The sequence below is a fragment of the Conger conger genome, chromosome 13 (genome assembly GCF_963514075.1).
Source record: "Conger conger chromosome 13, fConCon1.1, whole genome shotgun sequence".
Classification (NCBI taxonomy): Eukaryota; Metazoa; Chordata; class Actinopteri; order Anguilliformes; family Congridae; genus Conger; species Conger conger.
The window spans coordinates 40,816,755-40,833,477 of record NC_083772.1 but is presented as its reverse complement, the minus strand read 5'-3'; the positions used below and the strand labels follow the sequence as shown (position 1 = coordinate 40,833,477).

Below are 16,723 nucleotides of genomic sequence, written 5' to 3'. Positions count from 1 at the left end.
GAAGATTGTAGCTAACATAATCATTATCAAGCACAAATTCCAAACATAAATTGTATTTATAGATTTTTATATGACATGCTCACATACTCGGGAGGGTTAGAAATCATAGCAAGGTTTTGACATTACATGCCATAAACCCAATCAACTTTGCCCACTTTGTGGTTGAGCCGTCGACTTCCCAAATTATTGTTGCGTTCCTATTTCTAAAATAATAAAAACTGCAATGTAATAAAATGGCGATGCCAGATTGTTTAAAAGACTCTCCGCTAGCAAGAACAGCAGTTTAGATGCTTCTCAGCCTCCTATTTGCAAAGCAGGGCAATAAAACTCAAGCCTCCCCATCGCCACGCTCACGGTTTACAACTCTCACCTCGTCATAGACTCAGACAATAAAAGGCACATTCTAACAATCCTTGATACCATTTATCCATGTCAAAAAAAATCAAGTTCCAATATAACAACAAAAATAAACAATTGAGAAATTGCATGAATAAGCACATCGTTTTTTTCGACATAGGTCATGTGACGACCATGCCCGGTCTTCCTCAGCTGAGGTTGTAGCTATCGTCCAGCAGATGGCAGTGCTGCGTGCCATGCCTCCCTTCCCATTAGATAATTAGTTGATTAGAACCAATTTTCCTAGGTGTTTGCATCTGGGTAAGACCCTTGATAAGTGGCTTTGCCCAGATGCTCAAGAGATTGAGTTCTCACTCCGTACTGGGCCTTTGACGTTGGTTGTTGGTTGTTTGAAGACTTGGTCTTTCTTTTGTTATTTTGGATTTTCACACTCCACTTGCACTCACACTCAAACACCCCAAAACTGATTTGCTCTGACACGCATTCAGACAGAAACACATTATTGAAAACTTTAAATATTTTCCTTGTCTGGTCTCCATGTTTTGTTGTTGACTGCTTGAATGCCGGCCGTAACAGTCAATTATTTCTGTTAATATATATTGTGGCTAGTGAACAAAAAATGCTGTAAACTAGATTTTTGTGCACTGGTATGTGCACTTACCTTTAGAAACAAACTTTTGTGCACTGGTATGTGCACATACCTTTAGAAAACACACACATTGTGACAGAGTAGCCCCCTAACGTTTTAATGAACATGACACTGTCAGCCATAGCCTCCTCAGCAGACCTGGGTCAAATACGTAATTATTTTGGATTCAAATACTTTTCTGTGCTTGACTGAACTTGCCTGGTGCAGTTGAGCCAACCAAGAGGACCAGAAGGCAGGGTTTGCAATTTCAGAGACTTTTTAATAGGTTCCAGACAAGCTCAGTAAAGCCTAAAAAAGCATTTGAACCCAAATCAATTTTGTATTTGACCCAGGTCTGCTTCTCAGTAGTCATATGTGAAAGCACTAAAACAGTAGAGCAATGACTCAGCGTAAACTTGAGATGATTGACTTTCTCACAGAAGAGTGGGGTCCTATTCCTCCAGCAGAGCCGTACATGCCTGGAGACAGGCTGTAGAGGCCATACTGGCAGACAAACAGCATATTAAGTGACCTTGCGTTGGTGTGTTCATGGCAAGGTGTTCAGGTGAGGCAGGAGTCATGTGACACTCAGATGGTCACATGCTATAATATAAAAGCCCCTTAGCAGCACTTACTCTTTCCCTGTTTAGCGGTTAGTCTATATGGCTACTGTACTATATAACAGTATATCCTAAGAGTAATGATTGGAAATCAGCTTTTTGGATGACACTTGGCTTATCTGAGATAAACACCCCATTGATTTCCATAGAAAACAAACCGTCGACAAGAGGAGAATGTTTTTACCAAAAGTAGGAATGCCATAGTACAGCTGTAAATATTGATTTGGACAGAAAGGCATAATTCAAAACCGAAAAATGAATCTCCTGGCTGGCAGCTCAGCCCCTGCACATCAGTGAACTCCAGCTGGTGCATACAATATATTCAGACGGCATCCATTTTGCAGACAGTAACAGGCATTGTAAAATGAAAGAACACTGATGGACCAGTGCCCTGCCATGAAATAGCTCATTATATAAAGGCCCCTAAGATTGCCAGGAAACAATGCCGAGGCCCATTTGTAATTCTTCCAACCGAACGCTAATTGAGATCCAAAAGGCCATCCCCAGTGACAATGAATGATGTGTGACAAAGCAGTCGATGTGAATGAATCCGTGAAAAAGCACTAGATGTGAACGCATCCGTGACAAAGTGCTCGATGAGAACGAATCCTGACAAATCAGTCGATGTGAACGAATCCACGACAAAGCAGTCGAGGTGAACGAATCTGTGAAAAAGCACTCTATGTGAACGAATCCGTGACAAAGCAGTCGATGTTAACAAATCCGTGAAAAAGCACTCAATGTGAACAAATCCATGACAAAGCACTCAATGTGAATGAATCCGTGAAAAAAGCAGTCGATGTGAACGAATCCTGACAAAGCAGTCGATGTGAACGAATCTGTGACAAATCAGTCGATGTGAACGAATCTGTGACAAATCAGTCGATGTGAACGAATCCTGACAAATCACTCTATGTGAACGAAGTCACGACAAAGCACTCGATGTGAACAAATCCACGACAAAGCACTCGATGTGAACGAATCCGTGAAAAAGCAGTCGATGTGAACAAATCCATGACAAAGCAGTCTGTGAACGAATCCTGACAAATCAGTCGATGTGAACAAATCCACGACAAAGCACTTGATGTGAACAAATCCGTGACAAAGCACTCGATGTGAACGAATCCTGAGAAAGCACTCAATGTGAACGAATCCGTGAAAAAGCAGTCGATGTGAACGAATCTTGACAAAGCAGTCGAGGTGAACAAATCCATGAAAAAGCAGTCGATGTGAACAAATCTTGACAAAGCAGTCGAGGTGAACGAATCCGTGAAAAAACTAGTCAATGTGAACGAATCTGTGACAAAGCAGTCGATGTGAACAAATCCGTGACAAAGCAGTCGATGTGAACGAATCCGTGACAAAGCAGTCGATGTGAACAAATCCGTGAAAAAGCAGTCAATGTGAACGAATCTGTGACAAAGCACTCTATGTGAACGAAACCGTGACAAAGCAGTCGATGTGAATTAATCCGTGACAAAGCACTCGATGTGTCATGCTACAAAATGGAAACTTGACAGCAGCCAATGAGCCATACAAATTCCTCTTTTCTAATACACAACAACAATATAATCACCTTAGGGATGACTGACTTGCTTACATATGTAATCCTTTACTTTATCCCTTTGACGCTCATCTACTCTGTCATCTATGCTGGCATACTGCAGATATCATCCACTTATGGGAGAAAATGTAGTTATTACAACATGAATTGTTTGTGTTAGCCTTCAGTGGCAGTAATACGGCACTAGACTAGATTTTGTGCCCAGAAGATGATAATGATGATGAGGATGATGATAACTGTTATTAATATTATTATTATGCAAATATCAGGCTGAAAAAAAAAAAAATACCTTGGATCTTCAATAGTTCTCATTTGTTCAAAGAATTAGACATCAAACCATGCATATTTTTTTTTTTTTTTAAGATATTTTTTCGGCCTTTTTCAGCTTTATTGGACAGTATAGTATAGAGAGACAGGAAGAATGGGAGCGAGAGAGGGAAAGACATGCGACAAATGTCAGATGGTCGGATTCTAACCGCTGACGTCGCGGCTCGCAATGAGCATGCGGTCAGTGCTCTACAGGCTGCGCCACCGAGACACCCTCAAACCATGCATATTGACTGACATTTAATCAAGTACATTGGTAAAAGTATGTATACTGATGGGCAGTTTGTGATAATTACTTGAGAGACTGAAAAGGTTCCCCACCCTCTCACACATTGCTTTTGGTGACACGTTTATCACCTATTTCAGGTCCTCTATCAATCCCCCGGCTTTATGCAGTGCCAAAAGGAATTACCTTTCAACAACAAACTGTATGTATGTATATATATATATATATATATATATACAGTATATAGAAGCCTCAGCTGTGGAAAGATCTTCAAATGAGAAGTGTGAAAAATTGGAAACCTACAATAAAGAGTAGCCCACCTACAGAGTGCTACTGTTTGTGCTGACATGTGTTGATAATGTCACATTAACACCATATAAACACAGTCGGAAAAAACTAAAGAAAAGGTGTCATTTTAAAGCTGGCTTACCACAAAACAAATGGTCATAAACTGACAAATGATAGCTGTCTTTAGCTAAATTATACTTCTTTAGCGTGTATACTGGGTGGGCATGTGCGAACTCGATGTGAATTACAAATGTCTATCTGTATTTATCTACTGTATGTACAATACAAATTGTGCTGTAAGGAATCATGTGGGGCGAGAATATGCATTCCAGCCCATCACTACACAAGCTGATTTCACAAATTAGATGAAGAACAGTTTTTATATGTGTTTATTTGTAGATATGTCTGAGCATATCAAGTAGAGCACGAAACTAGTTGCAACTTGTATTGGTTACATGAAGTGGCTCTCCATAATGTCTCAATCAGCTCATGTCTCATAACAGTCATGTAAGTAGTTTATAATAGCTGATGGTAAAGCATGTAATTATAGACATAATGGTGCAAGGGTCACATGTCCAATAATAACTATAATGAGAATAAGAATGATAATATCTTGTGTGTGCTTATTACAAAAGTATATATGGTACATCAGTCTAAAGTTAAGTAAAGTGTTACCACATTTTCCAAAAATATGTTTTACGATGAAATTGTATCATTATAAGAAATTACATAGGCTTAGCACATTAAAATAAACCTTCGCCACAATGCAACATTTTTAAAGTTCCAAACTAGGCAAGGACTGAAAGGATAGGATTTTAACGACTAGAGTAGAAACACTGCATTTTTAAATATACTTTATTTCCCCATGGGTTTGCCAAAGCATTTCTGTATGTACCTAACTGCATTGCTTAATTACAGTATGTGTTGGAATGTGGAATAATTGGAACTTTCTTGCTGAGCAATGCAAAGTTTCTCTGCTCAAACCCGACCTCAGATCGGAAAAATATTCAGAATAAATTGGAAGGAAAACACCACCCGGCTCACGGAAACTATCCAAAAAAACTGAAATTACTGATAAATGTTCTTTTAAATCTTTTTTAAAAATGTGTATACATTTAGTCAAATTTCTCCAACATTTTTTTTTTTTTTTTTTTTAAATGATATATTTCTTAATTTTCAGAAACCAAAAAGAGGTAAATATCATTCCAAAGTGGAACCATTTAAATGACTATCCTCGTATCTCTCTCCGTTATAAGTTCAAATAATAGTCCTTTTACCAAGGTAAAATCTCCAGAGACCTGGTATGGGTACATTGTTCCAGCAATTAATTCTCAAGGAAAAAGAAAATAAGACCACATAAAGCCTTTTCCTTGACAGCAGCCCAAACCACCTTGGCAGGACTCTCCAATCTACCAGATTGTATCTGTATAAACTGTTAACGCTCAGAACCAGGGAATTAAGCTCCGCGAGCTCAATAAAGACAATGATTTGATGACTCCGGTGGCTTTCTGTCTCTCAGGAACAAGGGCCTACAGAAACAGCAATCCTCCTGGCCCACCCTGCTGTAAAATCCAGCTATGCCGGCTCGAGCAGCTTGAAAACTGAGCTGGTCAAGCTGTTTCAAAACATAGTTTGGGCTGGTCAAACCATGTCGAGCTGGGAGCTGGTATGAACTGGTCAACCAGCGACCAGTTGTTTAAAAAAATAGCCTGAGCTGCTTTTGTCAGCAGGACAAGTGCACCTAATGAACAGCTCTGCACAGATTCAATTCATTTCACAGTTTTCTCATTTCTGACCTTGTATAGACTCTGACAGACTCCAGACCTACAGTAGTTTTCCGTCCTTGGTCAATAATTGAATTCCAGCAGGGTGAACACACTCACCTAGAAGCCAACTATTAGCTTTGAAGCTTAAGTAGAGCTAAAACCAGACAAAAAAAGATCAATTACCAGTTGCTGTGGAAGCAACACCATGCCAAGGAGTACACCAAGTGTAAACAGACTCTTGTCTCCCCCCTGCTACCAGGCACCTAAAAACGATATGGCCACCCCCTGCTACTGCATGTTTAAGGATCTGCTATTTTAATAGGTTATTATTTTCTTCTTCTTTTTTTGTTGTGTGGAAATAATGGCTATAATCTTAAAAGTGTGCTCTTTCCTTATGATATGGCTGGCTCTTAATCCTAAAAAGAGTAGCAATAGCTAGAAGCCATTAATACATTTGTGTCTCAAAACTATTTTCCCTTTCTCTGGTCGTCTTTATGTTGTCTGCGCGAGTTTGCTGTCAGGCTACGGCCGATAACGTGGACGCAGAAAGCCCTGGTAATAGACCTCCGTGGAGAGTTCTAGAGAGAACAGGCATAAGCTCTACATCCTCTTGGGGCCAGAGCAAATGTAATAATCTCAACAGTTCGACACTATTGACTAGTGACTATAACAGCTCTACCTTTCCTTAGTGAAGGCTAAGAGAAACACAGGAGCAAACACTGGTTAGAGCATCTCACAGATTCTCACACAAACAAACACACACACACACACACACACACACACGCACACAGAGAAAATGGAAACACCAAAGCAAAGTCACACAATAGTTTGCTGGGCCATCCTGTTTGGGAAATATAGCTTGTCTGCACTACAGCATAATCTACAGTGGCAGGAATATAACCCGGTCTGTCATAAGAAAGCTAATCAACACAATGAGTAGAAGGGCCTGTAAAACCATGCATCTCTCATACACTAAATATCTCATAAATGCTTGAAATAGTCAACACCAGAAAGGCCAGAGCCAACGCCATGGTAGGTTTTGGCTTTTAAATTAAAATTACTCACTGTAAATGAACACTGTAAATGCAATGCACTCCTCCCACCACGACTATTCCTAAATAGCTGGGATTAAAATAACCACGCTTTTAAAAATTCTGGACATCAGGGTTGGCGGTTCCAGGAAGTAAAAACATCTTTCTAGTGTTGATAACTGCATTCAGAGGTCTGAGTAATGATCAATGTCCTCCACATTCGCCTGTACTGCATATTCACTGCTGTTCCTACTATCAGTTGCGGTTAAGGCAGCATTCAGATTTGACACATGGAACCCTCTTACAGAGCTACATGAGACCTGACGGCTCTCAGACAAACAAAGCTGATATCACTGTTAGTCACCCAGGGCTGCAGGGCAGCAGGCTGATAAACTGGCCTGTCAACACTCCAGTCTGGCCCGTGATAAGCCACCCAATTAAAGGGCCTGCCTCACTGCCAGAGACCCAAGGCCCAGTCCCCTCTTCCCACACTCTCTCCCAGGAGAGCCGCGGAGGCAAACGTAGCGCACGACGGCGCAAGTCACGGGAGATCCCCCTCAAACCCAGCTTACGTTCATCACATTTTACTGGCCTTCCAGTGACTTTCCCAAAGGATGAACGTAGGATTACCTTCCACTGCCTATATTTACTGCACTGCGTTGCCCCTCCGCCCCCAAAAAGCAGGCTGACATAATATTTTAGAAATAGATTCAGTGGAGAGATGCTGGGACTGAGAGGGTAAGCCCTGGGCTGCCTGTAGTGTAAATTGCTTCTTGTTTTGTTTATGAAACAGGCACCACAGATGTGGGCTGTGCATAGCCGGCATTATTACAATTTTAAATTACACTCATGCATCCATAATCACATTTTTTCTCTTTGTGTGGAGGAGGCTTGGGATTCAAATATTTTTAGCATATTGCGTTTATGCATGAGACACATCATAGAAATGCTTAAAATTAATAAAAGCCTGGAGAACATCCAACATATCTGCATGGCTGTGTTCACACAGACATCATGAAATTAAATTCAAGGACCTTTAAGTACTTATTCAAGCATTATTTTGCTCTTTGACCTTCATGGACTGTGGACCAATGAGAGGTCTTTGTCTTTCATAGACCGTTGACCATGGAGAACTCTGTGACCCTCACTAACCGTAGACCGTGGAGAGCTTTGTGACCCTCACTCACTGTTGACCAATGAGAGCTCTTTGACCTTCATAGACCATTGACCAGCGAGTTCAGTTCAACCCTCACAAGACATTGAGCACGGACAGCTCTGTGACCCTCACTCACCATTGACTGTGTTATATCTCTGTGACCCTCACTCACCGTTGACTGTGTGATATCTCTGTGACCGTCACTCACCGTCGACTGTGAGATATCTCTGAGACCCTCACTCACCGTTGACTGTGTAATATCTCTGTGACCTTACTCACCGTTGACTGTGTGATATCTCTGTGACCCTCACTCACCGTTGACTGTGTGATATCTCTGTGACCCTCACTCACCGTTGACCGTTAGGTGCACCCAGCTGCCGTTGTGGAAGGTGTCGTACTGCTGCTCCAGCATCAGCACCTTGCACTCGTACCAGCCCTGGTCCTCATAACGCACTCGTTCAATCCGCAGCGAGGCCTTCCCGTACAGACTGGCTCTGCCTGGAGACAGGGGGAGAGAGAGAGGAGGGAGAGAGAAAGAGAGAGAGAGGGAGGGAGAGAAAGAGGGAGAGAGAGAGGGAGGGAGGGAGAGAGAGAGAGGGAAAGAGATAGAGAGAGAGGGAGGGAGGGAGAGAGAGAGAGGGGGGAGGGAGAGAGAGAGTACCCTCTTCAGAATATTCGTATAACAGTAGTTGATGGAAACTCACAGTAATACGCATTTTCTTTTGCCAACTCCCACTTAACAGTTGCAAAACATTTGAAAGGAATCTTGTGCCATGGATATTAGACTGTGATTTTGAAAGGATGGGTCATGAAATGGTCTGAATATGCTGTGGATAATTATCAGCAGACTGAGGACTGAGGTTCTCATATTAGTGAGTACTGTTTGAACGTTAGATAAAAGAGATTGGGTTGGAGTGCCACGGTGGCGCACGGCTAAGGCATTGGACCTCGATGCAGTTCTATGCAGTTGCACACCAAGCCCCAGTCCTGCCAAAGCCCAGTCTGGCCGGCGCAGGGGGCCCCATAATTGGGCCGCCGCTCCGAGGGTGGGAGGAGGGACTCGGCAGGGAGGACACAAAAGCGCCTGATTGCCTCAGAATCACGGTACGGGGCTCAAGATGACGCTTCTTGAAGAAGGGGTGTCGATCTCCTTCCAGCCACCAGGGGGCGAGGTTGTAGTTTCCTCAACTAACATGGGCGATTGAAATAAACAGGCTACAACTGGCAACCAAAATGTGATTTTTTTTTTGGTATGTGACTTTATGTGTTATATACATAGATGTGCGTGCTGAGATAAAAAAAAATTTTCTATGTCAAAAAATCTTAAGTAATAGATTACCTGAAGAAATCTTGACAGATCTGGACATTTTTTAAATGATATTAACAAAGATTAGCACAATTGACAACACAAAGACCACATATAAATGTGGGAATTATTAAATCCCTGACACCTGAAACACAACAATGTGTTTGAAACATTGTAGATTGTATGAATCACGAATGAAGCAGGATTTCCAACCATCTCTCTCTCTCTCTCTCACACTTTTTCTCCCCACTCTCCTCTATTGATTGATTTATTTGTGTGCATGCATGTATGCAGGTATGTTTTCATAAAAACTAGGGTGGAAATGCAGAATGGTTTCTGCGCCTGAAAGACTCCTTGCCTCACTTTCCAGGGTGTGCTACCACTGACAGGAATGAAACCAATCAATAATAATGTACAGTAATAAGTCCATTTACAAAAAAGAATTGATACATCAATGGTATTTGATCCCTAAGTTAAGCTGGAAGGGAAAACTGACAGTGGAATATTTGTGTGTGTGTGTGCTGTGTGTGGGAGTATACGCTGGCTTTATATGCTAAACTTACGCTTTCACCACACATGTCTGGATCGTTTTATGCCTCCATATGTATTCTGTACTCAGCATAAATATGCATAATGGAAAATGTTCAAAATGGCTCACATTGCAAGATGTTCAAAATGGCTCACATTGCATCTGCAGTGTGTCTGAGGACGAATTACAAACAATCGTATCACTCTTCATCTCCAGCCAAGGCATGCCAGACAAGCAATGAAAAAGTGCTTTGAGCACTGGAAGTTGATATATGGTTGAACTACCTCCAAGTTTTTCCACAAACTGTCTTTTGAAACAGATTACTCAAGCAGCCTCATAGCAGAAAGAAGAGATATGTCAGAGTCCAGTTTTTTTCCTCTACTGTGGTAGAGCACTGCACTCAAGGAATACGCAAGTGAACTGAACCCATATTTACTTTATATAAACACATCGTATAGAAGGAGGAAATCCACACAACTGATATATCAGGTGCACAAGAAGTGGAATATGTACTAGAAAAAAGAAATAAACTATGCAATGTGATTCCAATGAAGGTCTAGCACCAAAATGTCAAATAAATGAGCAGTATGCAGTTGTTGCATTGGGTTTCTTAATTTTTTCTAGTACTTTATAGAAATAAGAAATTAACATTTGAGAAATTAACATTTAGGCCTTATCCAGATTTACTTACACCAAATTTTTATTTGACATAAAATCCATCTAGATAGTATATGCACTATAGAGAGATAGTAACTATATCAGCAATAGCCTTTTTGTATATAACATCTTAAAATGTGCTTGAATGCCTCAGTACAGGAGCCTTTGTGTTCTTATCAATAGTACATTCAATAAAAAGTTGTGGCACAAAATATCTCAAAATTTCTGGAAAATATGAAAGGGATAATGTACAGCAAGCCAGTAATTATTGCAAAATAAACCCTGACAGGGTGATACAGGCCTTGAATCTCCCTGAAGGGGTTTATTTCACAATAATGACCGGCTCGCTGTACATTATCCAGCTTATTACACGGGCTACTTACTAAAGAAATCGATAATTTGACACAAAATGTTTATTGCTTCCGCAAAAAGAAATAGCCTATAGCAATGATCTGCTATTCATAGCAGCAGTCTGCTATTCAGAAATAACAGAACGTAGTATGCCGTAATTGACCAATCAGAATTGAGTATTCAACAAACCTGTGTAATAAGACAGTATCATAATAATGTATATTCAATGAATAGGCTATTTGATAAGTAGTTGATGTAATAAGTAGATGCATGTTTAGTTAAGGCTTAATAACTATACCTTGATCTGAAAAAAAAAATGGAAATCTTTGTTTTGTGTTCATATTCAGTTTAGTTTTCTTCCTCCACAGTGGGCCTCCTTTTATTAAGCAGCTTATGAGACCGACCCTAATCCTAAAAGGCTGAAGTTTTTCAGGCAAGCGAAAGTGGGTGAAAGTTTGTAAAAGCATGGGATTAGCACTGGTGTCAGTCAATTTTATGCACTGAGCCACAAGCCAGAGGTCCCCACAACACACACATTGCAATGAGGTGTTTTACAGCATGACAATTTATGAGGACACATTACACTTTGTAAACACCAAAGCACCACAACAAACTAGTACTACCACAGTCATCTACCCAAGATCTAAATATGCTAACTTATGATTATGATAAGGTACATCTAGGTGCATCTAAAAAAAAATTCATATCTTGGAGAAGTTATTTTATTTTTTCCCTAATTTAATTCAAAAAGTCAAACTTTCATATATTCTAGATTCATTACACAAGCCTTTTTTGTTTTCATCTTGATGATTACGTAAGGCGTGAAAGTTTCACTTTTTTAATTCAATTACGGAAAAAATTAACTTTTCCACGATATTCACATTTTTTGAGATGCTCCTGTATATGATCAGGTATACAGTACATGCATGAAGACACAAGCATAGAAAATGTAGGGACACTGTAGCGGGTTTAGTTACAGCAGAGACCATTGGTCAGTCTGAGGTTCACTGACCATCCAGTCATTACGAAGCAGACAGTTCTTGGGATCCCATCAAATCCTTCAAACCAGACCGCAACCCCCCGCTGACTTCCAGGCTCATGCAGACATGTCATGGGTGGTGTGGCGATACAATCCCACAATCTCCTCGTTTCCAGAGCGCAAGGTGAGGGAGGGTGAATTGTCTCACTGGTTCGGGTGGCAGATCTCAGCCCTGTTCTTAATAAACACTTTCATGGCTGCGACGATACCCCTGTCAGGGACACTCGCTCAGCCCTGGTCCAAGACTGGGCGGAGAGGAAGAAATCATGCTTTCTTTTTTGTAATTATAATATATTTTTTTAGAAGACTGAAAATCGATACGGCAGGAGGGCAAACGGTCTTGATCTGAGAAAGTCAGAGCTATTTTTGCAGCAAAGATTAGCTATGGGATGGGCGTAGGGGTGTCTTCACAAGTCGGACAAATGTCTGTCGTCTACTTCCTCCCCAGAGAGGAATAATATGACCGGGCGTTGTGGCTATATTGCAGTCCATCTGAGGCTTAGAGTTTCATTACATTACATTATTGGCATTTTGGCAGACGCTCTTATCCAGAGTGACGTACAGTTGATTAGACTAAGCAGGAGACAATCCTCCCCTGGAGCAATGCAGGGTTAAGGGCCTTGCTCAAGGGCCCAACGGCTGTGCGGATCTTATCGTGGCTACACCGGGATCAGAACCACCGACCTTGCCTGTCCCAGTCATTTACCTTAACCACTACGCTACCGGCCGCCCTCTGTTTCACCCACTGCCGATGGAGAGATTGGAGCCCTAGAAAATGGCTGTTCACAATGGTAGGCTTGAGGACAGTGGTCCTCAGTCCTGGTCCCGGAGAGCCACAGGTTGTGCTGGTTTTAGTTTTTGCCTTAATATCAGTAACCAATTCAGACCCAGGAAACCAGGTCAGGTGTCTTAACTGTGTAATCAACTTCTTTCATTGATTAATTAAGTGTTGTGTAACAACAAAAGCCAGTACACCCTGCGGTTCTCCAGGGCCAGGAGTGAGGACCACTGCTTAGGCACTCCACTATTTGCAGGGACTGAGCCCATTTGTGGTTGGTGGCTCCTCCCTAGTGGAGGAAGGTTTTGAGGTCACAGGGATATTGTAAAAAAACAATAACACATAGTGTCTGCCCTAATGCATGTTGGGAAATGTATGCCAAGACAATTCCTGGGTGTGAATATCCCAACATGTAATATGGCCAGCACTACTTGACTGATCCCAGAAAGATAAAGACAACAGCTTTTTGAATGAATTGGATTTTGTTCATTGTTTTTCACAGTTTTCTTGATTTTATTGTGTAATTAAGAAGATTCAGTAGATTTCAAACTGTGATTCTTGGAACAGTGGTCTACAAAAACCCTCCAAGTAATGATGCAAGCTGCATTAAAAAGATTCTGCTACGTTTTGGTTTTCACTGGCATTTAAAGCGGCAATTACTGTTGTAACTCACAAGTTACCACAAGTGAATGTAATATTGGGTAACCATGTGGTCTATCCCAAGGATCAAGAGTTTAACAGTGGTGTTAAAATTCAGTTAACATTTTTCCTGAATTAAATTTTCCTGAAGTGGCCCTACCATTACCCAACCAAGGTACAAAGATTTGTCTCATGTGTCTTTTTAAAATGTGCAGTTATGAAATTCAAATCATAATATTAGAATCATAATAGCACCAGTTAAGTTAATCTGTTACACAACAATTCTATTCTGATTTGTGTTTTGTAGTAAAAATGAAAGAAATACAGTCTCTCTGGAATATGATGAAGGAAAACAGTTATTCACAGATTCGTTGATACTGTTAGTGAAAAGGCTTCTACATGGAAAACATTGATTTTGGATTTTAAATTCAATGAAGAGGATTTATCACAGGGGGTCCAATGAAGGATGGTCATTCCTGACCCTGTGAAAATGGGTTGGATGCTTAAACAGTTAAGGGGACAGGAAAACAAAAATGGACTACAAAAATTATGTTAGCCAGGTCTGTGCGATTGGCCATATAAATCAGGAGAATGTATTCATGTTCTCTGGATAAGGGTGCCTATAAAATGAATGTAAGGGGAGACAGATCACACAGTTCTCCATCAGTCCTCTTTGAAATTTCTCTATTTATCTGCATCAGGTAGAATCAAGGTGTTTTCTGGAGGTTCCTTCCAGGTGCATGAAAAATGGTGCACCTTGAAAACATACAGTAGTTCTCAAAATGGATTCCACTCTATTATAGACCTCACTTCTTTAACCTTATAACAGACACACACACACACACACTCACACACACTCTCACACACTCTCACACACACACATACACACACACACACACACTGTTATCAGTATCACATAACTACAGCACACACTTGCAAAATGCAATTCCCAATTAAAATATCAACTTGTGAAGACATAAAAATTAGATATGAATTTCTTGTGAAGTCACAGGGGACATAATGACTATATTGTAATTGACTATTAAAATCAATACATAGATCAAATAGGCATGTCCACCATGATGCAGTCCCACGCTCACTTAAACTCATCTGGTTTGCTGAAAGAACGGCCCCATTAAAAATGCACACCCTGCTTATTGTAACTAATCTATTAAGCTCTATGCATGCCTTTATTAAACAGCGTTAACTAGACCACACTGAATCTAACTCTAACACTGAATCTTACAATGGGGTAATATTTTCATCTCAGCAGTGAACCTGTCAGCAGTTCTCCCATCCTTTTCCGTAATTAAAGTAAAATTTAGTCATCATTAGATAAAATAACAGTGGAGGTACATTTCTGTTCTTCGAGCATCAAATTTCACAAATGTACCGTGAAAGTACAGTAATATTCTCCTTGGGTACAAATGAGTGCATTCATTATATATCGCTGGCTAAGGGTACAATTTTATGTACCCACAGTATACGGTACTGCCCCAGCAACAGGCAATTATGCCTTTTTGTGCCTTTATTTCTGAGAGTGTAGGATTACGGTCTATAGATTATGCTGGTTAATAAAAATAAGCATTCCCGTAATTCTGATAACTTCAGAGTTAGTCTTTCTAGCTGTGTTGGGTTTCAAATGCTAATGGGTTTGCATGAATGGCTGGAAAGCTACAAAGTATTACAGAACTCACTGAGAGCGACCACTACCTCCTGATGTTAAGTCAACCCAGGTCAGTCACGTCAATATCAGGGAGAATTCACTGGGCAAACACCGAACAGAATCTTACAGTGGCAGCAGGAGCTAGAAGTGCTGTTACATGAGATATCGACTGTTTCCGGCAGTCCATAAGCCATCTCTGTTCCTTCTGATATTGACTCTGTATTTCAGTGTGTATCTATTTCTTGGCTTATTTATTAATTTATTTGCTTATTTAATGAAATATGGTGATGTTGGACTTTTCCCACACACCTGTGCATTTTCATTATAACCTAGTATTATCTATTACTGACTCAATCACATGTATGTTCCATGAGTGGGCGAGATGCTAAACGTCCATCAATTAAACTAATTGATGGACGTCGTCCAACGGCATGACAGAGAGAAAAAGAGTTGTGTCTCTGTCACCCTGGCCTCCCATCACAAATGGCCTCCCTGGCCAGAGAGCCTCTGAAACGCATTTCCTTTCATGTGAATCATGACTTAGTCTGATGTGACAAACAAGCTGTTCGGTGTTTAGACCCGGCTCAAAAGACTGTACGCTGTTTCTCTTCTTTATCGGACAGGAGCTTAGCCAAGGCAAGAAATCAAACAGGAAGTTTGTGTTTGAAATGTGCGCACCATATGAACGTGAATGTAGCCACTGGGGATCACCACAAGGGTTTTCAACCCATTTAACCCATTCACCTGAAGCATTATCAGACATGTTTTCATACAGTACAAGTCAATGGTCCTCATAGTAGGCTACTAGAACAAGGCTGTGGTTTCCCTGTGTGCAGTTAAAACAATGCTGGGATGAGAAAATTTAGTGATTCAAGTGGCTCAAGCCAACAGGAAGGTGACAGTAACTCAAATCACCAGGAGTTACAACAGTGGTATTCAGTAGGGCCTCTCTGAACACACACCATGTCGAGCATTCGATTGGATGGGCAACAGCAGCAGAAAACCAAAAAAGTCTAAACCAAAAAAGTCTAATAAATACCTAATAAAGTGACTGTTATATTGTGAGATGTGTATAACAATAAATAATAAATCAACTGTTACTATTGATGTTAGTGTGACTGTCAGAATCAGTTCTATCAACTAATTTGACTGAATGAACACACCTTGACAGGAATATACCCTCCTTGAAACTTAATAGGCATTTTAAAACACAAATTAATACAGTTAAAGTAAATAATACTGTGATGACAGCTGGTGATTATTTTATTGAAAATACAATCCGTTAAAGCCACACAAATGTATTAAGGTGACTTCCATGTATTTTACCTTTTCTGAACTATCCATTCACCCAATTCAGGTCAAATAATTAGCTCAATACTACAACAGCAATTGCTGACCCAGTGTATCCTCTGAGACACAAGCTATTGTTATAGTTATAGTTCCAATACCACTACATTACACTGATGTCTAATTTTATTGAGGAAAGTAAATCATCTCCTTTTCAAACCTTAAATACATTTAATTTGCCATTTAAATTTATGAGTGCAATTAATGTAGTGATAAAAAGTTGTACATTAAACTCGTTACATGCAACATGGATCATGCAAATGTGAAACTAACAGACAGACCCCATTGGGTTAATTCAGCCACTGGCAACAGATTTCTCAGAAAGTACTGGATGCATATTGTCAGATATGTACAACAGTAAATAATAAATCAGCTATTAAGACCGTAGAAGTATAAGGTTCTTACTGATATTTTTAAGAAAAAATTGTTTGAAAAAAAAAAAAAAAAA

General features: G+C 40.4%; 1 protein-coding gene across 1 annotated transcript in view; it reads right to left on the bottom strand.

Moving 5' to 3' along the window:
- Positions 1 to 16,723, bottom strand: part of igsf9ba (immunoglobulin superfamily, member 9Ba) — a 122,683-nt gene that overhangs the window by 73,763 nt on the left and 32,197 nt on the right. Inside the window, exon 3 of the mRNA XM_061218032.1 lies at positions 8,315 to 8,461. Within this exon, the coding sequence (XP_061074016.1) occupies positions 8,315 to 8,461 (147 nt within the window). The remainder of the gene's footprint in view (positions 1 to 8,314; positions 8,462 to 16,723) is intronic.